This window comes from Lagopus muta, chromosome 7 (assembly GCF_023343835.1).
Source record: "Lagopus muta isolate bLagMut1 chromosome 7, bLagMut1 primary, whole genome shotgun sequence".
Lineage (NCBI taxonomy): Eukaryota > Metazoa > Chordata > Aves > Galliformes > Phasianidae > Lagopus > Lagopus muta.
The window spans coordinates 42,392,918-42,419,349 of NC_064439.1; the positions used below are offsets into that span (position 1 = coordinate 42,392,918).

The 26,432-nt window shown below is 49.6% G+C and overlaps 1 protein-coding gene across 1 annotated transcript; it reads right to left on the bottom strand.

Annotated features, from left to right (window-relative positions):
- Positions 1–248: 248 nt before the first annotated feature.
- Positions 249–26,182, bottom strand: TGM4 (transglutaminase 4). The gene is made up of 16 exons (XM_048951231.1): positions 26,087–26,182; positions 21,864–22,010; positions 10,396–10,584; positions 6,559–6,738; positions 6,378–6,484; positions 6,073–6,202; positions 5,616–5,734; positions 4,451–4,558; positions 3,840–4,014; positions 3,192–3,330; positions 2,851–2,954; positions 2,340–2,591; positions 1,773–2,129; positions 1,211–1,380; positions 913–1,049; positions 249–594 (listed from the first exon to the last, which is right to left on the bottom strand). Exons 3-16 carry the CDS (start codon positions 10,403–10,405, stop codon positions 453–455), a joined length of 2,130 nt encoding a protein of 709 aa, XP_048807188.1. The 5' UTR covers positions 10,406–10,584; positions 21,864–22,010; positions 26,087–26,182; the 3' UTR covers positions 249–452.
- Positions 26,183–26,432: the final 250 nt, after the last annotated feature.

The window sequence follows — 26,432 nt, forward strand, 5'->3', positions numbered from 1 at the left end:
AGGGGAGGAAGATACATGAAAAATGCTGTTTGGGGAGACTGTGCCAGGTTTGCTCCTTTTGCTGCCTAAAGCAAATCACAGAGTGCCAGCATGTTTGTCAGCGGGGAGAGAGAGGAAAGGACATGGGGAATTGTTTAAAATGTGTCTTGAGCTCCAATGCAGTGGGGTCTGGGCAGCCTCATGAGACTGTAGAGGTTGCAAAACAGCCCCTGCCCCAGCACAAACATCAGTCACACAGTGAATTTGTCGATTTTAACGCTCTTTATTGAAGCACAGTCAGCTACAATCAAAGCAGCTGTGGCCTTTACACCAATGTAATTCCCTTTGCTTAATGGGATTGTAGTTCTTTGCTCATCAAGCCCTATTCCACAGTCAAGGAGAGGAGTGGTGGCAGTGACCCGCAGCTGTCACATGTTCAGGGTCCCCTTCTGTCCACTGCCGTGGTGCTGTTCCTAGTGGGTGACCGTGATGCCCTTCTCCACCGAAATGTCTTTGACCTGGTTGGAGGTCAGCCTGGCCACGATCTTCTTCTCTCCTACTCTTGTTGGAGTGCATATGACTTCAGACTTAATAATCCTGCCCGGCTGTATATCCCTAGGGAGAAAGGAGAACAGTCCCAGCATGAGCTCCTTGCACATCACCGGTCTCATCTGCCTATTTGTCATAGTTTTGCTTAAAGAAAAAGCCACTGCATGTATTTAGCACGGTTATGCCCTTCTGCAACCAAATTGCAGCAAGCAGGGTTTGGTACCCCATGTAGTACCCCCAGGCCCTGTCTTGAGCATGTATGTCGAAGAGCTGCACCGCTCACTGTCTCCTACCACTTCCTCAAGGAGAATTAACAGACAAGGAAAGGATGTTATTCCATGCCCAGAGCTCTGGGGCTCAGGGTTGCTCAAAACCTTGTCTTACCCTTCATCAAACGTTGCCATCTTAAATATGCCCAAGCCCTCCACCATCAGCTTGCAGTTGTCCATGGGGATGTTCAGCCTGTTCTTGAAGATGAAGGCGCAGGTGAAGTCCTTGTTCAGCTGTGCCGTTTCTGGCATCTGGAAAGTGAAGCAAACATAAACACGGGGCATCAGAGAGCTGATAGAGGTGCTGGAGGTGCTGCCAAGGGGAAATGTTTCCTTCAGTCCCCCCATCTAATTTTGGGACTCTTGCATGGAGACCCCTAGCCCCAGCCAAGCCTGGAGGGGTGCAGCCTCACCTGGACCTGGATGGGGGGGTACTCGAAGCTCAGAGACACCTCCTTGGTGAGCTTCTCAGGTGTCCCCTGGATCTCAGCGATGGCAGTGACGTGGACGTGCTCTTCATCATCCACTGTGGCCAGTGCCTTCATGTAATCATCGGGCATGATCTTCAGCGGGACACGCACCTCTGTGGGACGGAAAGCGTGACCTGGCTCTTTAGCACATCAGTGGCAGGAGCAGCACTGGTGGCAGTGCCAAGTGATGCTGGCGGGATGCGGGGTGAAGCATATTTGCTGAGGCCATCCTGCCCTGCATACCCATCTCCCCCCCGTGCAACTGCTGGCTCAGAAAGCACTAGAAGCAAAGATATAGATGTATATTTTTGGGAAGGTGACTCATGCTTGGAATGAGCAAATACTGTTAAGTATTCATCGCTCGTTAGTGTGTTGTTTGGCACACTGCAGTCGTGCTGCTGGGGATCGGCAGTGTTGAGCCTGGGTTGCTCAAAGATACGGAGCAAGCAGCAGATAGCCCTGGGGGTAAATAGCCTATAAAGCATATCACAGTTTCCATGCCTACCAGATTGGCCTTCCACCTTGACAGTCTGCTTGATATATCCAAGATTGGCATGGACTTTCCCAGTGTAGGACTGCAGCTGGCAGGAGCTGGCAAGGTCGACAGTCCAGCTCCCGGCCACAGTGCTCTTTACGGTGATGACCACCTCAATGGGATTACCAGGACACAGAGGCTTTTCGTTGGTTATCTCCAGCTGGACCCCAGACTTGGGGACCACCTCGTTTTGGACCATGTTTTTCTCTCCCGCATTTCTTAGGCTCACATCCTTGGGGACTGCAGCAAAGTGTGAACGAGGTGTCATCCCTGAGGGCTGCAGGTAAGAGACGGCTCTCTTCATGGATGCTCTTTCCTCTGAAGAGCCTGATGAAGGAAAAAATCTGCCTCAGACCTGTATCTCAGCGCTCTCACCCAGAGCCACCTCCCTGCCCTTTATTTGTTCTACTGCTGCTGAGCAGAAGGTGTCAGGGCACCGACTGCCTCAGCCTCAGCTCACGAGAGCCCTGTGGTCTGTGCTACCGCTGGGAGCGGGGCCTGCCTTTTGACTCTGCTTTGGAGGATGGGGGCAGTCACCTTCAGGGAACTTGTACTCCCAAGTGATGTCCTCCCGCCTGTTCTGCCCCACGGCCTTGGTGCTGATGTTGGCGCCGACGCTCCGGCTCTCCACACCCAGCTTGGTGTACTGGTTCCTGCCGTTCTCCTCCGTGACGCGCCAGTAGACCTTGTCGGCGTTCACTTCCGCGTACACAAACTTGCTGTCATAGGGCAAATACACGTCTCCATCTTTGACAGCCTTCACTGGGCACGGGCCACACTGGAAAATACCTGTAAAGCACATTCAATGCTATTTGCTGTGCCAAACATGACACACACATAGTGCATTTAAACATTCGTGCACCCACAGTGCCCTGCAGGGTTGGCTTCCAGCCTGCCAAGAAACACAATTCCCTGCTTCCTGGGCTCAGACCGCAGGAGTGAGATGGCTGGCCTCAGGAGCTCACAGCTGGCTGGAGACCACAGCTCCATACAAAACATCCCTGCCTCCCTTGGGAGTTGCAGAAGAGCCCTTCCAGGTAAATCCTACCTAGACTTTGCTCCTGAGGGGTCGCGTCAATTGCCTGCCAGCCATCAAACCCTGATGGCAGGTCCTTCCGCTTCATCCAGACATCATTCCACACGTGGAAGTTCCTGTGTACATTCAGGTTGGAAAGAAAGGGAGTGAGGTGTTGTAGGTAAGAGTGGTGAGCTCCTCTGCTTAGCTCCTTCAAGGGCAGCTTTAATAGGGGATTTGCGTGCAGCCCTGTGAGATCCTAGGCTGTCTCTCTCTCCCCAGCAGCAAACTTGAAGCAAAGGGAAACTCTCAAAGAAAAGCCTGCCGGGGCTGGGGAATGCAGAGTTACAGGGATTAGGGATGGTTAACCCTACCAGACAGAGTCAGAGGACAACCATTTCATCTTTTCTCCTTTCTCGTTCAGATAGACATCAACCCTCAGGTTCTCATCGGTGTCATGCGCCGAGTTGAAGTTGCTCACACTGCGGGCTGGGATCCCCAAGCAGCGCATGACTGCAACACAAACAGAACACAGGGTTATAAAACCACCGGTGGGCACCACTGGGGTCACCTGGTCCAAACCCTGTTAAAACAGCAACACCCAGAGCAGGAGGCCAGGCCTGCGTGCAAGTGGGTTTTGGAAATCCCCAAAGAGGAGACCCCATGGCCTCTGGGCAGCCTGTGCCAGCACTCAGTCACCCACACAGCACAGAGTGCTGCCCGGTGTTCAGAGGGAGCTCCTGTGCTCCACACTGTGCCCACGGCCTCTTGTTCCAGTGCTGGGCACCGCTGAACAGAGCTTGGCTCCCAGTGCATCACTCTCTCCCATTTGGTATTTATACACATGGATAAGACCCCTTAGCCTTCGCTACAGCAGTCCCAGCTCCCTCAGCCTCTCCTCACATACAGGTGCCTCAAGCCTTTAATGAAAACACCAGGATCAAAAGGCATGCAGAAGTTTCCCTGGATTACTAGCCCAGTAATTAGGATACCAGATAGAGAAACAAGATTTTGCCCCTTACCTGTAGTGAGGACTCCTGAGAAGACCCAACATTGACCATAACAGACAGGCTTCTTCGTTTTGTAATACTGCTGCAAAATTGCAACGCTCCCAATCCATGCCATGGGGGAAGTCCCGTTCTCGTACTTCCCTGACCAGTTTCCCATCACGACACCATTGTCATCGTTGGCATTCACCTGTGTCCATGCACACACAGAGGAGACAACTTCAGGAATGAGGCTGAATGAGGCCCACATCTTCCCAAGGTGCTCCACAGCTCTACAAGGCTGCTGGCACCAGCTGGGGATTCCCTGCCTGGAACCCTCTGCCTGGCTGTCTTCAAGCATCCTAGGCCCCATTGCTCCCAGCAAGCCTCCCAGTGCAACCAGCAGCTGCCCCTGAAGCACGACCTTGGGTCTGGCCACCAGCTTCCTCCTGAAGGACAACTGCTGGGTCAGCGGCACATTTTGGAAACGGAGAGATGCTGCATTTCTCCTGCCTCTTCCACCCAAAATGCCTCCCTAGCTCTTCTCCTGCAGCTTTGTATTCATTCTAATCCCCAGGGAAATAAAAGCAAGCAAGAAGCAGGAAGGAAAGCTGGAGGGGCAAACCACTCCTCTGAGAGTGCCGTACCAAAGCAGACATGGCTCTGGACACAACCACGGGATCCCTTCTACTGCTCATCTTGAGCTTGCTTTTGTCCAGCAGGTACATGCAGGCATCCAGGATTGATTCCTCAAACTGTTTTGGAGAGAAAAAGGAGACGTTTTTACACATCACTCTGAAAGAGGAATTTGCTCATTCGCCTTCAGGTCTATCTAGGTTCTTGTGGAGGAAACTGCCAAACTAGCCCTACCTTCAGACCTTTCCTTATGATATTGAATGAACCTACTTCTTCTCTATGGCCAGTATTAGTAGTAGGTGGCTAGTTGGACTAGATGACTTAAAGATCTTTCCCAACCTCAGTGATTCTATGATTCTGTGATTCTGGAGCTTATGGAGCTTCCAAAAGCCTTTTTCTCCATGGAAGAGTTTAAATGAAAACCCACCTTGGGAGAGACCAGCCTATGTCATGCATCTCACAAGCAGAGCCAGAACCTGGCCCAGCAACTTCTTGCTCTTGCGAGCGCTCCTCAGTCAGCTACAGCACCTCTCTGAAGCCTTGCACATTGCTCACATGAATAACGACATTTTGAGAGGGTTACAGATATTCAAGCTATTGACATATATAAAATAGATTCTGGTTAAAAAAATACAGAATTGCAGATTACTATGGCAAAAGATTCCTCCTTAACTGTGGGAAAGGCAGCACCACAGATGCTGTTTGATGGGCTCCTCTATGTTACTCCGTTAGAAATTGCAGACTTGGAGAACAAAATAGAGCAAAAAAGGGAACCCCCAAAAGATAAAAATAAGAAAAAGATCACAACAGCATTAATGATGTAATGGGAACAGAATCAGATGTCATCATGTTTCCACACTCTCCCCCGCTGCTGAGCTGGCCAGCAAGGGGGATCCCAGAGGGGAAGATTTGGTCAGAAATGCTCTGTTCTCAGTTTCTGAAGAATTCACCGGTGTCTGGTGATCCGATGGCAAATGTGCCACTGAGCTCTGGTCTGGGGCTAGGGAATCTGCTTAAGCAGATAGTTTAAGCAGCTGAGATTTCCCAGTGAAACTGGGGGATTACTCAAGTGCTTTAAGCTGCTCGCGTGCTTAATCTATTTGTGGATTCATTTAAATTAACACCAGAGAAAGGATGAAGAGAGGTATTGATGCTGTGGGGACAGCTGTGCCTCACCTGCCCAAAATTCCAGGGTTTGCTGTGTATGTCGAAGGCAGACCCAACATAGATGTAGCCCGTATCGTTGAGTATGTACTCCTTTCTCTCAGCCTCGTTGGACAGGAAGACAATATCACCTTGAAGAAAAACACTTAGATGTCAGCTGCCTGCTATGGGAAGATTTTCCTGGAAAGCTACACCATGGCAGCTGGTGGTCTGTAACACTCACACTGCTTGGTGGCCGTGTGGCATTCACACTTCTCTTGCTATTGTGAGAGAGTTCCTATAAGGCTAGTCTTTATTTTAAGCCCTAGAGGCTCCCCAGTGAGGAGCTGGCTCATTGCTCTTGACTCATAGGGATGCAGCAATGTGGAGAGAAGAAAGGATGTACATGGGAAGGGGGAGAGGAGAAGCTCCCAGGTCAAGTCCTTGAAAGCAGTATTGATAATCCACTGTGCTGGACTGCTTTCCTTACCTTCACACCAAGGGTTGAACAGAAGGTAGACAGCGTTCGTCTCGGGCTTGTAAATGTTAGGGCCAGTCTGCACTATCAGGCCATATATTCCCACAGCGGCATTGGGTGCGCTGGTGACAGACAGAATGCACTGGGAGGCAACAAGGAGAGGGGACATGATGTGACCAACCCTCCATGGTGGCACCAGTGCTGTGGGGCAGAGGGATGGGGCTCATCCTGTGTGCCCAGTAGGGGAGTGGGAGGTGAACAGGAAATCCGTAGGGCTAAGGAAACACAGGACAGGGGCTATGGGGTTTTTCCCCTACCTCTGTGCCACTGGATTTGATGATGGAGATTTGCCAACCGCTGACATTCCTCGTGCTCCTGGGGTTCAGTGACATCAGGGTCCCCGTGGGCTCCATTGGCTTTTCACCTGGAAATAACAAGTTGCATGGGTTTGCAGGGCTGTGCGGTGCCCGGTGCTCTCCCACTCCGAGCAGTGCTTACCAATGCTGAAGTGCAGTGCCAGCTTGTCGGCGGCTCGCAGCTCCCTGCTGAGGGTCAGCTGCAGCAGGAAGGGCTGCCCACGCCGCACCACCAGGTTCGAGGTGTCGTACGCATCCGTGTGGTGCTGCACTGAGTTCTGGCTCTTCAGGAAGTCAACGTTGGTGACCTTAAGGTCGCTGTCTGAAAGATCATTTGCGGAGAGAGAGGGAGATAGGAACAAATATATTGGTCAGTAAAGACAGCTTTCTTCTTACTAGAGCTTTTGTGGGTCACGAAAACACCTGGGCACCCAGTGGGCCAGCAAGAATGCTTTCAAGGACCACTGCAAGGAATAGATGGCTCAGCAGCAAAAAACAATACCACTTCACAATACCACTTCTCCTGCCTTTGGGTCTGGAGCACCCCACCTCATGGTGCAGGTGCTGGGAGCAAGAGGGGTCACGCTGGCAGCAGCTGGGACCATCCTGCTATGACACAACTTGTCTCGCCACAGAGCAAACACTGCCTTGGCACAGCAACATTTGTGTATTGTTTTTAGTTTTGTTTTTGCTGCTCTGCAGCAGATGCCAAAGGGAATGACGCCACAGGCACTTGCATGCAGCTATGCATCTTCCTCACCTTGCTATCCTTCAGCATAGGCAACGTGTGTATAAACAGCTATAGAAATACATGTATAGCCAAGGGCAAGGATCTTTGAGCACTACAAACGGTTGTTGTTGCAGATAGTAAAGCAACAGTGATAGTAGTGACAGAAGCAGTCATTGTAGTAGGAGTAGTCATAGTAATAACAGCCGGGACCAGTGACTTAAAAATTAACCCCAACTGTTGATTTTTTCTCACATCAAAGACTTTATTGGCCTTATCTTGGCACTGAATTGATCTGTTGTGGTTATCAGTTAATGATATTGACAGCCGTGATTGACCCTTGTGGGACACAGGCACTTAGCCAAGTTGGATGTAACCCAGAAGTGTCAAAAGTCAGCCCTCCAAACTGCTGAACTTGGCAGGTGCAGAGCAAGACCCCTCTGCTCCTCAATAAGGTGGGGGCCTGGGGCTCTGCTCAGGTTGGGCAGAGAGAGCCCAGAGCATGCCAGGACACGGCCATGGCTCCTCTGAAGTGTCACACCGTGTCCTGTCTCTGCCCATGAGCCTCTTCAGAGCTAAGTGCTGTGCAAACAGCAGGGAGTAGCAACGCTAAGCAAGCGTTTGGCTCACCAGTGATTCAGATAAAGAGGTGGGCGAGTCACGAAATATGAAAACTGGGATCACTTAGAAATAAAGGAGTCAAAGGTAGGAGGGGTTAAGGGATTAGGTCACAAAATGCCTTGACAGTTTTACATGGCACCGCCAGCAGTGCCAAGGTGAGCATCACTGGGAGCCAGCCCTAGCACCAGGGAGGCTGAGATGTGCCGGTGGCTGCTGCGGACACGGCTCCACGTGAGAGAGGCTGTGAGCAGGGCTGGATCCTGAAAGCCAGCCTCCATCTAGGCTGCAATTGCTGCACAATGAGTACAGCTCTGAGCAAACCAAAGTGATTGCCCAGTGAGCTGCACCGAGTTACTGCCTCCCTGCATTCCCTCCTATTTACTCAATAAACCCCATTTGTCATAGCTGTGTAAGAATTATCAGAAGTATGGTAAACAGACTTAAAATTAACTATCACCTTTCATCCACTGGCTGCCTTTTGGAGCACTTTTTGTTTGCTTGCTCCATGCCACTGTCAATCTAGGGCTGATATTTTGCACAACAGGGTATGCAGGATACCAAAAATTTCAGCAGGAATTGTTCAACCCTTTGCTAAAGGTGAAGTGAAGGAATAAACCAAACTCCAGCCACCAGAGCTGCTTGCCCTTGCTCCTTTCAGAAGCTCTGGTGAGCCTGTGCTCAGGAAAGACATTTCAGCTGTTGGAGCGGGTCCAGAGGAGGGCCACTAGGATGATCACAGGCTGGAGCACCTCTCCTATGAGGAAAGGCTGAGGGAAGTGGGCTTGTTTAGCTTAGAGAAGAGAAGGCTCTGGGGAGACCTCAGTGTGGTCTTCAAGTACTTAAAGGAAACTTAGAAACAGATGAGGAACCGACTTTTTACACCATCTGATAGTGGACAAGGAGGATGCCTTTAAACTTAAAGAAGGGAGATTTAGGTTAGATGCTAGGAAGAAACTCTTCACTCAAAGGGTGGTGAGGCCCTGTCACAGCTGCCCAGACAGGCTGTGGTGCCCCATTCCTGGAGGTTCTCAAAGGCAGGTTGGATGGGGCCCTTGGCAGCCTGCTCTGGTGGGTGGTTGCCCTGCCCATGGCAGGAGGTTGGGTTTGGGTGAGTTTTAAGGTCCCTTCCAACCCAAATCTTTCTGTGATTCTATGATTTTCATCTCAGAATATTTTTTTTTGCTGACTATCGTTGATATTGAGGATGCAGAGAGAAAATAACGCAGGTAATTGTTAATTATTTTTTTGAAGCATTCCCTGACTGTGCCAAGTCTCAAGTTGAGGAGCTGTGCCTGCCCAGGGCTGCATGCTGACCTCCCTGCACTGATTTCTGAGAAATCAGTGATTCCTGGTGATCCGTGGTCCAGCTGACACAGCTGTTTGTTCTGAGGAATGCCATGAAACCAGCTGGAGGCATCCCCTATCTTTTGGAAGCATCTCCACCCTTAGGCTGCCTTCTTTGCATTGCCTGCAGGCTTGTAAACATGAGAATTAATGGTTTATAGTGGATGAGTGCTCTGAACTACATAAATATACAGATGTATTTTTCTCCTAGTTCCATGATTTATCTGTTACAGAGGTGTTACAGGCTGACCCACAGCCCCTCATCCTTACAGCCCCATCCATAAGTCATGAGGTTTAAAAAATCATGTTGTAGAGCAGTGTGTTTATAGCCAGCCCAGCTTCAGTGGGATAAGGGCTTCTCAGGAAGGAAGTGCAGTGGGAATTATATGGTCTGGCTGCAAGAAGGAACAACATTTAGAGACCTGCATTTACTTACCATCCTTACCCAACCTTGAGAGAGCACTCGTCTCAGGGCAAAGATGTTGCTGCCTGAGGCTGGCAAGGAAATTCCAGCTCATCCACATACAAGGTACAGAGGTATGAAATCATAGATTCATAGAATCATTAAGATTGGTGCCACATCCACACGGTTCTTGAGCACCTCCAGGGATGGTGACTGCACCACCTCCCTGGGCAGCCTGTGCCACTGCATCACTGCTCTTTTGGAGAAGAAATTTGTCCTAATATCCAACCTGAGCCTCCCCTGGGCAGCACTGGACAGCCAACTTTGCTGCCAGCTGTCCCTTTGGCACCAGCCGCCCCTGCTGCCCTGCTGCCCAGCTACACACCAAGCCCAGGGCTTGGGGTGGCCCCAGCAGCTGCAGCCGCTGCAGGAGTGACTCAGGCACCTCACTGGGCCAGTGCAGGTTCTGCTGACAATAGGGTAAGCCACATAAATCCCTCTCATCCACATTGCAACTTCTGACAGGTGGTGTCAGCCATCCCTAAAGAGCAATACTCTGCACAGTCAAGCAGGATGAAAGAAATTCCTTTCAGCTTAGCCCAGTAAGATTCTAAAAAACACACTTCTTGCCCATTACCATTGGCAGAGCCAGATTTCTACAGGTTGAAGGAAAGTGATGAGCACTGAGTTGCACCTTCCAGCCATGTTCATTGAGCCCTCAAAACCACCTGCACAGTCTGACCCCAAAAGCAGCACTTCCCCAGCAGCACCCAGATGCTTTCCCTCCGAGTCCCACTCACCAGCATTCTTGAGCCCCAGTCCTCACCACAGGAGCCCTGCCAAGCCGCAAATATACCGCAAGTTATCATAAAGCTCATCAGTACCTTGATTCATGGTTCCTGACGGTGGTGTGACCAGAGGAGAATGCGATGCTGGTGGCTTCTGAGCTCCCGAGTAGCCTCTGCCCTTGCCTGTGTGCTTGCAGCAGGAACAGGGCTGCCCTTTTTATCTCTCCTGCTCTGAGGTGTCAGCAGGTCCATTGCCAAGGGGTGGTGTTTAAAGAAAGGAAGTTCCTGCAGAAGAAAAAAAAAATGACTACAACTCCCTCTGCACATAGTCAGCCCCTGAAGAACAGCGAAACTTAAATCCCGCCTCACGTGGAAGGTAAATTTGCACAATCTGATGACAACTGGACAGACCCTTCACTGACAAATAGTAAATCATGGATTAGATGAGTAACGAGAATGCACTCGTGCCCTAATATCCAGGCTACTGGGACTGGGCTAACTTCAAGAAGCAGCTCACAAATGTTCTTCATAAATGAAGAGTTTCCCATGAGGAACGGTACAATGTTCTTTGAATTTAACAGGATTTTTGTCATGAGGTTTGGGACAGAAACATCCAATGCTGTGAGCTAACAGCCAGTGCTCCCACCTGTGGCAAAGCCCTTACCTGTGGGGTTGAGTGGAGGCTGGAGGAGAAAGTGGGTGGGAAGAAGAGATCAAGACTAAGTCCAGAAGGAACAAGAAATGTGGTGGATGGACCAGGAGCCATTGCTGGCTGAAGAGAGTCTGCCCAGGAGTTGCTGGACCCCATGTGCCCCATTGCCTCCTTGTCCTGGGGTGACCAAAGGGGGAGAGAGGAGGGCATCGCATTGAGGGCACAACAAATGGCACAGGTCATCAGTGACACGGGCACGGTGGCCAGGGGCAGAGAGAGATGAAAATGTTCCCTCAGATACTCCAAAGTGAAGGAGCAGCTCAGCAGTGGGAGCAGCCTCAGCCCTCCAGTGCTCCCCTATGCAGCAGCAGTCAATGCTGAGTGCTGCAGAGTGCTTTGACCACCAGCATAGGATGCAAGAGTAGCACATCTAAGAGTAGAAGCTCCCTAAATAACATCTCAGTGCTCTCAGTCACATGGTCTGATTTTTGTGCGGTTCTGTGTGGAGCCAGAAGTTGGACTCAATTATCCTTATGTATCCCTTCTAACTTGGGATATTCTGACTCTACCTCCCTATGAAGCTTTCAAAGGCACCAATTTTTCCCCATCAATTCAGGTAGCGAGGTATTTGCTTTAGGAGGACCTGTCCATTCGGTGCCAAGTTAGCAGATTCCACCCTCCGAGCATGTCCCTGCTTGCTTCAGGAGCAAGTGAGATGTCCCCACTTGAGAGCATGACAGGCGCATCACGGGGCACGGAGGGTTCAGCACGCATTCCTAATCTCACAGGACATCTGTATGAACATCTGAGCTGGCAGCGTTTGCAATAGCCACAGCATCACCCACCCTTCAGAGCCAGACACTGTGCTGCCTCTCAAATGTTTCACTATTGAAAAAGCAATGCAACTCCGGTTCACCTTTCAGCATCGCCTTCATTCTGTGCTTCTTTCATCCTAGAGGGTGGAAGACACTTTTGTTTAGAACTAGGATGGGATGAAGTAAAGTATGCATGGAATGTCAACGCAATAACACAACCAATAGTACGTGTGATCTGAACATTTACAACCTATGTTGCTGGTTTCCATTTGGTTGTAGCAACAACTAAAATCCACTTAATCTGAAGTCACTGACAGTAGCTTTCTAATCTGGTCTCAGCCTGCCATAGACGTCACTCCGTGTTTGGTTGAAGGCAGCTTCCATTGTCTTGGCACAGTAGTCTTACAGCAAAAACTACAGATTTTTGCAAACAGGAAGGGGCTGATGTCAGTAACGCTTTGCTCCTGAAAAAGGAATTACGTCGGTATGCACTGGAGGGTCAGTCCAGGCAGGGTGTGTATTCTAGTTCCGTAGGGTTTTGCAAAAGGCTGATTTCAACAAGATGCACGTTCTGATCCTCTGAGCCTCAGAGTTCAAGGAAAGACTGCTGAAATCAGGCGGGTGTGAGTTCTGCCCTTCAACGAACCTTTGTCTTTGAAGACAGCTGACCTTTACGCTGTCTCCAGGACTTCTTGGTTTACACCAGCACACAGGGGCTAGCTTTCATTTCTGTTTTCACTTTGTGCAGCTGCTGGTCTTCCCTGCTCCCGTTACCTTCTTCTGTGCTTTGTTATCATCTCAAATCAACAGCACTAAATTTGGAGCACCATGCAACGCTCCAGCAAGAGAGCATCCTCCCCCACCTCGTACCAGCTTGCTTCGCCAGAAACGGCTGTTATTAAATGCAATACACTCTGGGAGAGCCATTGGCAAGCTCTGAGAAAAGGGATTGTAGGAATGTTTTTCAACTACATGGCATTTACTTGTTCCATGTTGTCAGCAGGTCATCTCCGTCCTTCTTGCCACCACTTCCCTCCTGCCCTTGCAGGATGGAGTGGGCAGAGGGCTGTGGTTCTGTGCTGTGGCTTTTTCCCATCTCTGTTTCTTGCTGTTAAAGACCTCAGGCCTCCTTATTTTTTTTCCCCAGTTGCAACAGTTAATCACTTCAATCAGGCCCATGAAAAACCTAATGTGCTCTTCTAATTAACAGAAGCAGGACATGATCTTTTTTTCCCCTGGCAATCACCAGCCTGTTACTTATCGCTGCAGCAGAGCTTAAGCTCCCACAGTTCTGTTCCAGCTTGCAAAATCAGACACCAGAGGCTATTAGCCTTATCTGCACTTACCTGCAGAAAGGTTAAGTCAACTTATTAGCTGACACAAAATGCAACACAATGCAAACAAACAAAACTAGAATTCCCCAGTGGCTGCTCCCCTATTTACAAGCTTGCTCTTTGTCCCAGGTTTTGTTTATTTTGTGTATCAAAATGACGAGAGTAAGGCAAACTTCCAGAGCATTCCCACAGGTACTGATGCCATGCAGGAACAAGAAGCTTGCAGTTTTAGTCAATTACTGGTCTAGTTAGGGAGACGTTGCCTTCTGTAACAGTGACACCAGACCTACGTTTTTTATCACCGTTCAAGCATTTGAGTGGCTCCCATCGTGTCTTTTTTTAATTTCCTGCATCCAGAGCAACTCTCACAATCAAACGCAGATCAAAACTGGCACAGTCTTCTCTGTCGTTAGGAATTTCTTCATGGTGAGACACATCTACACGTAAGGAACCTGATGTGCTCTCGCTGCTTGTTACTCTCGAGGGAGCGCTGATCCCATCACTCCTCACTCATGCCCTTTCAGCACAGGCCATGACAGTGGCCTGTTGGCTACGCCCTGCGGGCATCCTGTCCTCCCAGGCAGGCAGATTCTCCCCTAACCTGACGTGAGCTGACTTGTGGCAGCCGATCGGACGTCAGGGCTTGATGCAAGATGGCCAAGCCCAGACCGTAACCATTTCCAAGGCATCTGGCCACAGCTCATTCATAATGAGTTTCTCATTAGCAAATACTAAGACGTAATAGATACCAATAAGCTTGCAATGGAAACTCCGTTGTTTCGTTCTGATTTACCCATTAAGGAATGTTTGGACCTAATGTTATGGGTTTGGGTGCCAAGTTTTGGGCATTCATTCCAGCAGGAATGAAAACAGTCTCTGTACCCAACCCAGCACCCCTCAGAGGCAAAGAAGGCTTTTTGCCTCAAATGGAGACCAAAGCTACACACATCCCACACATCAGTTTATGGTCTTGTAATCCTTCCTCAGGCAAAAACCTCTTGCGTAGCTCTGAAGGAAAAGAGCTGCTTTAACAGTAAGCCAGAGTGCTAACATAACTCTTCTGTTATTTTTGAAGACCTTTCTCTGGCTGAGTTGCATGAGGCAAGGGCAGCCGCAGCATATGGGGCAACCCTGCCTAGAAATAGACCCTGGGATGTCAGAACTGTGCAGTGTGACCCTTAACTCTTGTAAAATCACTGGAAGCACCAAAATAATCACCTTGCAGGACTGAAAGGATTGCATTACTTTTTTGACTAAAATGGTTCAGGTCAAAGTACTACTTGTTCGCAAGATGCTTCTTTAAAATTATGTGCAAGAATTGATGAAAATACCTCTGCTTCTTCCAGGCAGCAGCTTCCTCTCTTGTGAAATCGTTCCTTTTTTAACCCAAGTAAATCGTCAGCACTTGCTGTGACGTGGGACAGGGGCCCCCAGATTGAGTTCTGTTCCATGCAAGGAGGAAGCTGCTTCAGCTTTGCTTGTGGCCCCCGTCCTTGTGGTAGAGGAGACGGTGGGCAACTGGCAAGTGCAAGTCATGGCCTTCTCAACCCTTTGTTGCAGGACACCGCTGGCCCCTTTCCCATCCTAACCCGCAGACCTGCTCCTCACAGCTCCACTCCATTGGCAGACCTGGGCCACAGAGAAAACCTTGCACCCCAGGAAGGCCTGCAAGCGGCCACAGCATGCAGGACATCCTTGGAAAGGGTTCAGTGGGGCGGGTGCAGCCACCGCAGGGCCATTACTCCACCCTAGAGCCCTGAACCAGCTTCCAGGGTGCATGTGCGGCCACGCTGACTGATTGCAGTGTGGACACACATCCACGGCCTACACCTACAGCAAACAATATGAAAAGGCACGAGGAAAAAGGAGCAGAAGAAGGCTATAGAAAAAATAAATGGTAAGGGCAAGGAAATCAACAGCATAAATATTGACTCAGCGATAAATAGTTTATCCATATATTTAAAACAGTTTCAGAGAACAAGGAAAATACTGACTGAATGCCTTCCCACCTACAGGATATGTGTTTGGCTGCACATGTCTGACTGAGAAAACAGAAACTGGCCTGCCAGCTTCTTCAAGTGACATTTCTTCCTGCAGGGGCGGCACAGCTGCTTCCTGTCTGTCCCTGTGGGGATGCCCACAACACGTGTGGCTGCATGGATGGGCACAGCACGGTGGGCTTTGTGTCTGGGGACCTGCAGCTGTTTGTCCTGAGAAGCTGCTGAGGCAGCAAGCTCCCATTCACCCCTCTTTGCAAGATCCAGGTCATAGCCCTTCATAGCAGCTCAAGAAGCTCTCACTCGGATAGGCAGCTGGAACAGCTCCAGGCCCATTAGGATTTCTTAGGAAGCATCTTCCTGCAGCACTGGTTCCTGACAGCCGTGCCTGCCTGTTGCCTAACTTGGGAATGTCCTGAAGGGATCGAGTCACTTCAAACATCTCACTCGGCAGCATAAAACGTGGAATTTGTAATGACTTATTTTCCCTGGGGGCACGGCTTGCTGCTCCTAGCATTGCTGTAATTTACAAGAAACCCTGGCTGATGTTCAGGACGTGCACACGCACTGAGAGCAGGCCATGGCGCCAAGCAGAATTGCTCAATGCTTATCTCTTGATGCAGACCCGAAAGAACCAGCTGCTCCTTTCTCAGAGGAGGTGAGCAGGTGTCACGTTCAACATATCCAAGCTTCATCCCAATTCCCATAGCTAGGAAGAAACCACAGTATGAACCAGGGAACACTGAGTGATGGGTTCGGGGTGAAGTTGTACACGTTTCTTCCAAATAGTGCTGGTACCACCCGCTGCACCCAGCTTACTGCCACTCCTCCCACTGCCCTCTTCCTTATTTCCATCGTAGTGGCCTCATCTCTGCAAGGTGTAGCAAAGCCCCTGCAAGGCCCGTGCAACATCTGCCCCAGTCCAGGAGCTCCCCGGTGCTCACTAACCCAGCACTGGCAATTTCACGGGACTTCAAGGGCATGCAGTGCTCCTGGGAGCTGCTGCTCAGAGCAAGTGTCCTGCATGTGCCAAGTGTTATGGCTGGATATTGTGGTGCTGCCTGTAACTGTGGACTCCAGGTGCTTTGGCAACTCGCACTATCAGCAGCCATGCAGTAGGGCCCTTTTCCTTTGATAACAGTGCGTCTCTCTTCAAGCCATGAATGCATACCCAAGTGTCTATGACGGTTTCTGTGGTTAGCTATCACACCCCTGGTAGCCTAGGTCTGTATGGTACCTCAAAGAGGAACCTCCTTTCCATAACACAGCAGCACTTAATGGGAACTGCCAAATGCGGAGGCAAACAAATTCCAGTATATGTGGTGTTGCCCATGAAATCTGTTCCCGGGTCACAGAAAGTCCAACTTCCTCCCCGAAGTGGGAGGTCACCAGTACTAGACTGGGTCAGTTGATGTTTTGTCCAGTTGAGCATTGAAAACCTCTGTAACGAAGAAGCAGCCATCTGGGCAACTCAACTCCTGGCGAAATGTTTTTTTCCTGAATGCCATCTTGGAACTCTCAAGGCACAACCTGTGCCTATTGCCTCTTCTAACAATGTCTGCTAGAGAGGAGCCTGGTTCCACTGCCTTTGTGCCTTTCCTTCAAGCACCATCAAGACAGTGCCCACCCTGCCAACAGCTCAGGAACCCATTTCAGATATTACAGATAACATGATGATGCGTTTTCAGTGCCAAAAGATCTAGAAACAAAAATACCTTAGAAAGAGTACTGAAACATCTGGCCTAACAGTTGTCTTTTCAAAGTTAGAACATGTACTTCAGTCTCAAATATTTCATTTTTCCTCAGGACCACGCTGTTTTTTTAGGTGTCAGTCAAGTTCAGTCCCATGGCATTACTCTTCTGTTCTGAATCATTGAGACTTTCTTTCTTGAAAAATGTACTATAACAATTTACGGTGTTGCACTGCAGTTTTGCAATGCCATCAGCGCTAAAGGTCTCTGCAGGGTCACATGAGGACTGAATTGTGTTAGATGGAATTTTTTATACAGCAGACTGCAGAACAATCTACTGAGCATATTCAACATACTCACATCTACCACTTACCACCCTTGTAAACATAATATCCTGTAAGCTGTCTTGATAAACACTGTCACTGAGCTATCTTGATAAACACTGTGACTGGGCTGTTGTACAAATCTTTCAAGTAAATGACTCATTGTCAATGACAGTAGGGACACTTCTCATATTTTACGTATAGTCCTTTACCCAATCAAGTCAAACGACGCTGTAAGGTTCAACTGCAAGTACCATTTCATCTGGTTTTGTTCCCTGTGAAGGTATACAGGACATTATTTATCTTAGAATATAATACTCTCAGACCTTCCTCGTACAATAGAATTTTCAAACATTTCCCACAATTAACTCAAGAATACTTCAACCTTTGTGAGCATTGTCATGAATCCTGCTGTTCACCACACACCTGATTGTTCTATTGTTTGAAGCATGACACGGCAGAGCCCTGCTTCACAAGAATCTGATCACCAGGATGCTTATAAATCGGCTTGACAGTGAGGGAAAGGTGCGGGAAAGACTCACTGCCATCAGTGCCTAAGAGATGTGCAAACACAAGTGTGTTTTTGGGGAGATGTGTACTGAATAATCCTCTCCATAAATACTTGAGCTCAAGTGTGCAGAAGCCGCACGCACTGCTGTAGTTTCAGCATACAGACAACCCACCTTCTGGCCTTGTAAGCCAAGGTTGTAGGATTGGTCATGATTTTCAGCCACCTCACAGTGTCCACCACATTTGCGTGTTAGTCTCACATCCCTCTTACTGTGTGTGATTTAAAATATCTGTACATAAAAAATTTCAGCCACTGAGGTTTGGATAGAGGAATGGGCTGCCTGGGAAGGTGTTCAAGATACGTTCAGGGACGTGGCTTAGTGGGGAAATACTAGGGGTAGGTGGGTGGTTGGACTGGATTATCTTGGAAGTCTTTTCCAACCTTGGTGATTCTATGATTCTAAGACACATTTGAAAATGACAACACTGCTTTTTGTGATCACCTCAGGTGCACTTTGGATGACCACACACAAACTATTTACAAGAAGCACCATTTGATCACGCAGCAATTGCAGCCCCGGCCCTGTGCTGACAGGCTCCACCAAGCCCTGCTTACATAAAAGAGAGGAATTCCACCACCAATGTGCCCTGCTCAGCAATCTTTCCCTCCCACAGCTCTTGGAACTAAAAACTTAGTTTCCACTTCCAGCTTGTAATATTTATGAAGTCTTGGACAACATTTTCACAGTCCTAGTTTGTCTTCTACTGTCTTAAAAGTATCACAGAGGAAAATGTTGCTCAAGCTTTCTGTGGATGTACAAACATCTCCTAGACCTTGGCACACAACAGTGATTCTGAAATAAATGGCAGTTTTGAACTATAAAAAAGGAGGGGCAGCAACAATCAAACTAACCAATGAGCTCAAAAAGTGATTGGAATGGATAAACTTCTTGTTCCTGCACTCTAGCACTGGACTTAGAAGTGAGCTTCATGCTCATCTGGTAGAAGTCCTTACCCGTGGCAATGCCAGGTGACAAATGAGCTAAGTTCTCCTCAGAACCTGGAAGGAAATTCTACATTTTGCTTTGGAGATTTGTGCACATTGAGCCAAGGGCAAAGAGCAAGGCACAAGGTTGGAAGCATGGCACAGCGCTGTGGGCACTGTGGCTATCTACAGACCAGACATCTCAATCACTGCTGGTCTGGTCTTTCTCCAGCCACTTGCATGGAGGCTTACAGCTGACTGGTCATGCCTCAAAGCGACACACTGGGGTAAACAAACTAGGCTTGTAGCCTTTGTTATTTCTCAGTCACATGTGAAGGTCTAACGAGATTTCATAGGCTTGAAAATGCACAGTTCTTGGTTGTTGGCTCTGCAGACAGACAAGGGATGATGATGGGCCTTAGCTCCTACCAGCTGTTTTCTGCTCCCACCAAGGGGTTCAAGTGTGCAGGAGCAGGGGCTGCCCCAGGCTTGCTGCTGTTTCAGCCACTGACTGCAGCAACTTCCTTTCTAATGCCCTGAGTCATGGCAGCTCACTGGCAGCTCAGCAGATCCTGTGTCAGACAGAGCTGGCCAGTGTTTGCCTGCTTGTCTAGCACATGTGAATTAAGCCAATTCAAACCAATCCATCGCCAGTTATCAGCCAGCCTAATCAAGCAAGAAACACCTCCTCCTCTGTCTGTCCCTTACTGAAACACGGCCCTGCTTCCAAGGCCAATGGACATATATCACTCAATCTGTCCTTGCTGGCCTCCAAAAAGCCCTCTCCACATTTATGAGGAATAGGCATTGGGAGCACTCTGTCCCCTTTCCCACCAATGCTGCTTTCTTTGAGGAAAAGACTTACGAGCACAGTAAGGGGGAAAAGCAAAGTGGCCTCTCAGGACACGGATGGCAAGCACCAGGAGCGAGGGCTCTCCCCTGAAGCAGCAAGGGGACAGCGACTTTGTAGCCATCTGATATCAAGAAGGAAAAGGCACAAATCCAACTCCAGTGGCATTTCCACCTACAAGTCTATTTTTACAATCCTGTTGGGCACGGAGCTGATCTGCCAGCTAATACAAACATGACAGGTCCTGATAATGAGGCTTGGGTTTTCTGCACATGCCATGACTATGACTCACTTTCTGCAGTTACAAGAAGACACAACTTGGCAAGCCCAGAGCAAACAAATGGTATCACCAGCATGATGCATACATTTTTAGGCATCATTATGATTCTTTATTAGGATTGCAGTCAAAAATTACCACAGAAAACAAGCGTGTGCAGGCGGGGGAAAGAAACCAACACCTTGTAAATGATGATTCTTGCCACATGTAACATACTGGCAGGCATCTCATTCTGGCAACGAAGAGTAATCACTGACCCAAAACGTAGCACGAGAGGGAACCACTGATCTACTTAATTACATTGCACAAATGGAAAATAGCATCTTTCAGAAGTGGAAAAAAATGTTGCCTGAGAAAAAACATTTTTACTTAAAGCAATTGTCAGCTCAAGTGATGAGTGTTCATCACAGACATAATGAAGAGGGCTGCCTGATGACGCGGTGCTCTTCCCGTATTACAGCATGACATACACAAACCAGAAATAGTGATAAAAAATCAGTGCTGGTTAAGAGTTTAAATGAAAAAGCAACCCCTTACAGTGAGCAACATGTCAGGAATGGGAAACTGGGAATTAGGCAACAGACGAAGATGGCAAGTCAAAAGTGTGTGTGATAGAGGCAGCCAAAGGAATTAATGTAATGCTCCACCACCTTCCAGACAATAGGAACCTGGAGCAAGCATGGGGCCTCTCCAAGAGGCAGCAAGGAAAATCACCACCAGCAGGGCAGAAACGTCCACAACCTTCAGTGCCTAGTTCTGCTTTCTTTTTCATTTTGGGATGGTTCCTCTCATGGAAAAGTACCAATGTACGGTCACCTTCCACAGCCACTATGTTTACTTTCTCCCTCCCGTCCTGGCACTGGGAAGGCTCCATCAGCGCAGGGTGTGAAGAGGAGGGGTGGCTGATAAGCTCTGGCTCTGGTTTCCAGACAACTGACTCAGACTGATCAGCTCTCCCTCAAGTTGTCACTGTTCCCACACCTCCACCGGGCACACGGAATGGTTGCTCTGGCCAACCATGGAAAACGCAATACGCATGACTTTGCAAATTGATGGAGAAACATGCAAGGGAGCTGGGCAGGTCTGACGGCACTCAGTAGGCTCTGGCACGGAATGAGAGAGTGCATGGTGTGAGGACCTGGCTGGGACCTGGCAGCAGCACTACTGAAGCATAATCCAAGCTGGAAATGGAGAGAGATGTCACAACCCCTTCTTCTCCACCATGTGCAGTGTTGGCTGGGGTGCAGCAGTGTGCAGCAGCATGAGGCCACAGAGCGTCACAGTGAGGCCAACCCACCACAATGGTGTCCACGTCTCCCCAAAGAGAAGCTTGCCCAGGATGGCCTGGAGGAAAAGAGAAAGACAAAGCTTTGCGGAGCTGAACCACCTTAAAGCCTTCTGCACTGCCAGCTCCTCTCTAGGGCTTCTTCAGCAGCCCAGGAGAACTTGCTAGAGATAACTCCTGGTGGGATCATCACCAACATATGGATGACGATGATGCTGGAGATAACCTTGTTTAGCAGTCAGCTGGGAAGCACAGCCAGATGGAGCTCCCCAACAGGATTTCAGCAGCTGCAAGCATGCTTTGCTGTCTTCCCAGAACCTCTCAGGAACCAAGTCTCCACTTCAGTCAGTAAAAACACAGCTCCACTTACTTGAGAGCATTTTGGACAAGACTGTGAGCTGGATGAGAAGGGCTGGAGCACAGAAAGAAGATTAATGGCTTGTGAGAGTGAAATGCAAGCATGCCTGTGGGCCAAAAGTGCTTGTGCTCTCACTAAGAGGTGGCTTTGATCTGTCAAAAGTGAGGTTTTGCTTTAGCTAAACCAAAACAAAGCAAACACTCCCAGCCCCAACTCTCACTGGCAATTAGAAAAAACACCTTACAGCTGCTCCAAGGTATGGCACGTGGCAGTAATGCTCTCCCTCCCACATCACGCAGAAAATCCTACAGCCTCTGTGTGAGGAACAGCTGTGAGCTAACACAATTATTTCTGTGTCTGTTCTGTATACAGAACATTCTGTGTGTTCTGTATACACTGCTGTCTGCACAGGGGTACCTACGCCTCCCTTCACATAGCATCACCGTGCTCCTCTAGGCTTCAGCACCTCAGGAATGAATGTACTCACCGAAGAGATGAAGTTGGAGGCTGTTGTGGTCACAGAAGCAGAGGCTGAGGAGGAGGACAGTCGCAGGGCTTTTGCAAAGACTGTCCACATGACTGCATTGCAAGCACACACCAAGCCAATGCAGCCCACACGAAGTAGAACTGGCAGCTGTGGAACAAAAGGGAAAGAACTGATTATTTTCACTGACTGCTTATTAAGCCTTACTATAATGTGAACACTTTGAAACCAGAGTAGCATGGGCTTGAAACTGAGTTACAGTAGGTAACACATGAAGATGAATATATTACATCACAGAAGGCAACTGAAACAAGAAAACAGCCCTGGATGGAGCACGGCTCTGAGGCATCTCAACATGAATCCAGCCTCAAGTACAAGCTCAGAAGTGCTGGGACAGTGTACAGTAGCTGCCAAAGTCCAGAAAGCTTCTGGCCTCACAACTTGGTGCACACACCATGCAATGAAGTGCCTTTCCATCACCAGACATATGGAAAAGGGTCTTATTTTTCCCTGTCAGATTGGAATGCAGCTGTACATGTCAGCACTGTGTAAGTTCACAGCATTGCCTAAAAAGCTTTTAGGCAGTCTACCCAATATCCTCTGTTCCAGCTGCTGTGGCCCATTTCCTAGCCTCTCAGTGTTGTGCAGGTGATGTGAAGGCCACAAGGGATGATGTCACAGGCAGAATAACTCCTATAAACACTCAGGGAGTCCACGAAGGTGAGGAAAAGCAAGACTTTGCTCAGCCCACAGTGATAACATCTTCACATCCCATTGCCTCTCTCAGTCAATAGAAGGCCGTTGTGAGATCAGCCCTTGAAGCACAGAAGCTGTAGGCACGAAGCCACCCACAAATCCAGCCTCCATGAACAGCAGCACTGCGCCCTCCTTCTGCCAACTGACCCCTGGGGCCTCCAACCACCTCCTGCTCAGAAGAAACTAACAAACACCAGCCAGGGAGGCTGTTAAAGGAGCAGAAACTTAAAGGGAAAGGCCATAAATCATAGAACCAAAGAATGGCTTGGGTTGGAAGGGAATTCAAAGATTGTTCAGTTCCAATCCCCTGCCCGGGCAGGGCCATCACCTACTACATCAGGCTGACTAGATTCCCAACTAGCCTGGCCTTGAACGCCTCTGGAGATGGGACATCCACAATCTGTAAGGGAAGGCAGTACCAGTCCCTCACCATCCTCTCAGTGAAAATACTTCCCTGACATCTAATCTAAATCCCCTCCTTCAGCATAAAACCCTTCCCTCTCTTTCTATTACTATCTACCCATGTAAAAAGTTCACTTCTCTTCTGTTTATAATCTCCCTTTAAATAGTGGAAGGCCACAGTGAAGTCTCCATGCAGCCTTCCTTCTCCATACTGAACAAGCCCAGCTCCCTCTGCCTGTCTTTGCAGGAGAGGTGCTACAGCCCTCTGATATCTTTATGGCCCTCCTCTGAACCTGCTCTAACAGCAAGATCCCTTTGGATAGCATCCTTTCCTTCTATCATCAAAACAAACCGCTGCTTGATGGCTGGCACAAAGTCTCCAAGGCTAACCCCAATCCCATAGAGTCCACATGTTTGGCCTCATTTTGCCCCATCGATAGCAAAGTCCTCCAACTTTATCACAGCAATGGCAAACATTCCCAAACAATTCCCACCTGTGCAATGCTTTGCGGTGCGAGGCCCTTTACACCGACACATCACTGCCCTGGCAAACCTTGCTGAGAGGGATCGCAGGGTCAGCCAGGTCCAAACACACCAGTCCTTCGAGGAAGAAATCTGCTGCTGTCACGGCTCATTGTGGGATGGGGGTTGCCTTCCAGATAGCTTCTTACTCTGGGCCTCTCCCTCTGCCTGGATTAATGCACATTTTGCCTTGGCTGGGGCAGCTCAGTATGTCCATGTAGGCTGCTAGAGGTCAGGCACATTTGGAAGATATGAAAAATATCTCCATGTTTTATAAAAATTCAGTATATTCTTCTCTGTATCAAAAAGACCCTATCAGTGTAGACTGTGAGGAGAAAGGGCCTAAAGATAGAATCACAGAATCAGAGAATGGCCTGGGTTGAAATGGACCAGAATGATCATCTAGTTTCAACCTCCCTGCCGCAGGCAGGGTTGCAACCACTAGACCAGGCTGCCCAGAGCCACATGCAGCCTGGCCTTGAATGCATCCAGGGATAAAAAGATCTCATACTGTCTCCAGCAACCCACCAAGATGAAGAAGTGGTGGAGCCAGGCTCTTCAGTGAGTTACACTGGGATATGAAAAGGGGCAGCAAGCGTGGGTTAGGAAAGGGGAAATGTTGATACAACACAAGGGAAAACAGAAGCACTGAAGCAGAGGCTGTGGGTTCTGTAACCTTGGAGGCATTCCAAGCTTGACTGGAGAAAGCCATGAGCCATCAGCCAGGCCTGCTGGGGCTGGACTAGAGACCTTTGCAGGTGCTGCCTGACCCACGTTACTCGATGAGCCTACCAGCCTTAGAACGATGCTGGCTGTCTTCAATAAAACTCCACTGCTGAACTTCTACTGCAGAAGCTCAGAACTCAGCTGTAGCATGTTCTGGTGGTGGCACGTGTCCAGAGGAAGGTTTTTCAGAGAGGCTGAGTCCTTCTGCATCTCAGGCAGAAGAGCAGTCATGGCAATAGCATGCAGTGCAGAGATGGGAACATCCCCGGGTGCTCCCCACAAGGAAGGACAGAGGTGTAATTCCTTCCCTGCAAAGGGCTCAGCAGTGCCAGCCCAGTGAGTCAAAGATTACTGTTCTGATTGCTTTTCTAAGAAGAGATTAAGTGAGTGTACATTTCAGATAATCCAGAACCACCGCTGAAGTGGCAGAAGCAAATTTAGACGGAGGTTGGCGGGAGAGTGGGGAAAGTAAAGAAAAGGCTTTCTTCAGGCAACATGACCCCACAAGTGAGGTCGTTCTCAGGTGGGGCCAGCACACATCCGTCTGCCCTAGAGATCTGTCTCTGTGCTGCTACTGAGCATCCTGAAGCTCTGTCACCACCTCTCAGAAGCATCAGTACACTTCTAACATCTGCTACGTTCCATACTATACAAGTGTCAGCAGCTTTTTTAGGTGCATTTGTAGATCTCTGTAGTTCTTCCACAAATGCAAAACTCAAACTTCAATCCTTTGCGGCAGCTCTGCAGAAATGCCTTCATAGCAAGTGCACAGGAGTCAAACAGTGAGCCCTCTGAAAGTGTTTATGTGTTTATGGTCCTGAAGGTCCTGTAACGTGTAAGCTCTGGGAACACCGGCATTTGCTTCAAACTTATGTTTTACAGCTAGACTGATTAATTTAGTTCACAGTAATCACTCAAATGGACCTGAAAAGTAAGTGGAGGAGCCAATCTGTTCAGAAAAACAAATCATAATCACAGAATTGAGCACGAATGAGCTCTGGAGTTCTGCCTCTGGAGTTCTCCTCGTCCAGCCTGGAGTTGGACCTTGGGCACACCAGGCCCATATTGCCAGCTGGGAGAGGGAAATTCATCCCACTGTGCTCTGTGGCCTCACCTGCAGCACTGAGTGCAGTTCTGGGCAACACAATCTAAAATGGATATAGAACTATGTGGGCGTCCAAAGGAGGGCTACAAAAATGGGCGGCTACCAAGATGGGGAAGAGTCTGAAGGGCAAGGATACGAGGAGCGGCTGCAGTCCCTGTGTTTGCTCAGCGCAGAGCAGAGGAGCTGAGGGGAGGCACCATGGCGGCTGCAGCTCCTCACAGGGAGCGGAGGGCAGCGCTGAGCTCTGCTCTGTGTGACAGCGACCAGACACAAGAGAATGGAGCTGTGCCAGGGGAGGGCAGGGTTTATGGATGTGGATGAGACCCCTACGAGCCTCCCCTCCCCATGTGAGCGGTCCCAGCTCGCAGTTACTGGCACATTAGGAGCTGCAGACACTCCGTGCTTTACTTTTTGGTCAGCGCAGAGCAGAATCTTTTGGAGAGGAATCAGAATGTTCATTCTCCTTCCGACCACTCGTAGACACACGGAAACTCCTGCTGCGTTTTCCAGATGCCCGCAGAGCTCAGCATCTCCCCATACCCCAAACGTTTAGCACATCTCCACGGGCTGCAAGAGCAAAGCGGCACCCGCCGGAGCACGAGGAAGGGCCCGCACGCACTTCTCCATCAGATGCGAACTCCGCGGCCGGCAGAGGCCGCAGCCGGTAACTCAGTGCGGCCGCTTCCCCGCCCCGGCTCCCTCCCTCCCTCCTTACCCAGCCTCCAGCCGCCTCCCCGCCGCGCAGTGCCCGCGCCCCCAGCGCCAGCTTCGCCGCGCCCGCGGCCGCCGCCCCCAGCAGCCCCGCGGCCAGCGCCGCGCCGCCCGGCCGCATGCCGGCAACCCGCCCCGCTTCCGGGAGCGCCGCAGCACCGCCCCGCGCCGAGAGGAAGAGGGGCAGGGCGACGTTTGTATACAAAGGCTTTATTTAGAAAGGACGCGGTACCGATAGAGTTTTAGGGCTGCAGACGCAGAGGTACGGCGCACAGAGCTCCCGAGGCTCCAGCTGGCCGTGCCGGGGGCGGCTCCGTTACCCATTGCCCTATTGCTCCTGGGGGCAGAAA

What these genes read in the sequence shown, in the direction of transcription:
- TGM4 (XM_048951231.1), bottom strand. An exon ending in CCAGAGCCATGTCTGCTTTG is followed by an intron (nt 4,015 to 4,450) that starts GTACGGCACTCT and finishes GCATGGACACAG; the next exon opens with GTGAATGCCAACGATGACAA. An exon ending in ATGGCAACGTTTGATGAAGG is followed by an intron (nt 595 to 912) that starts GTAAGACAAGGT and finishes CTTTCTCCCTAG; the next exon opens with GGATATACAGCCGGGCAGGA.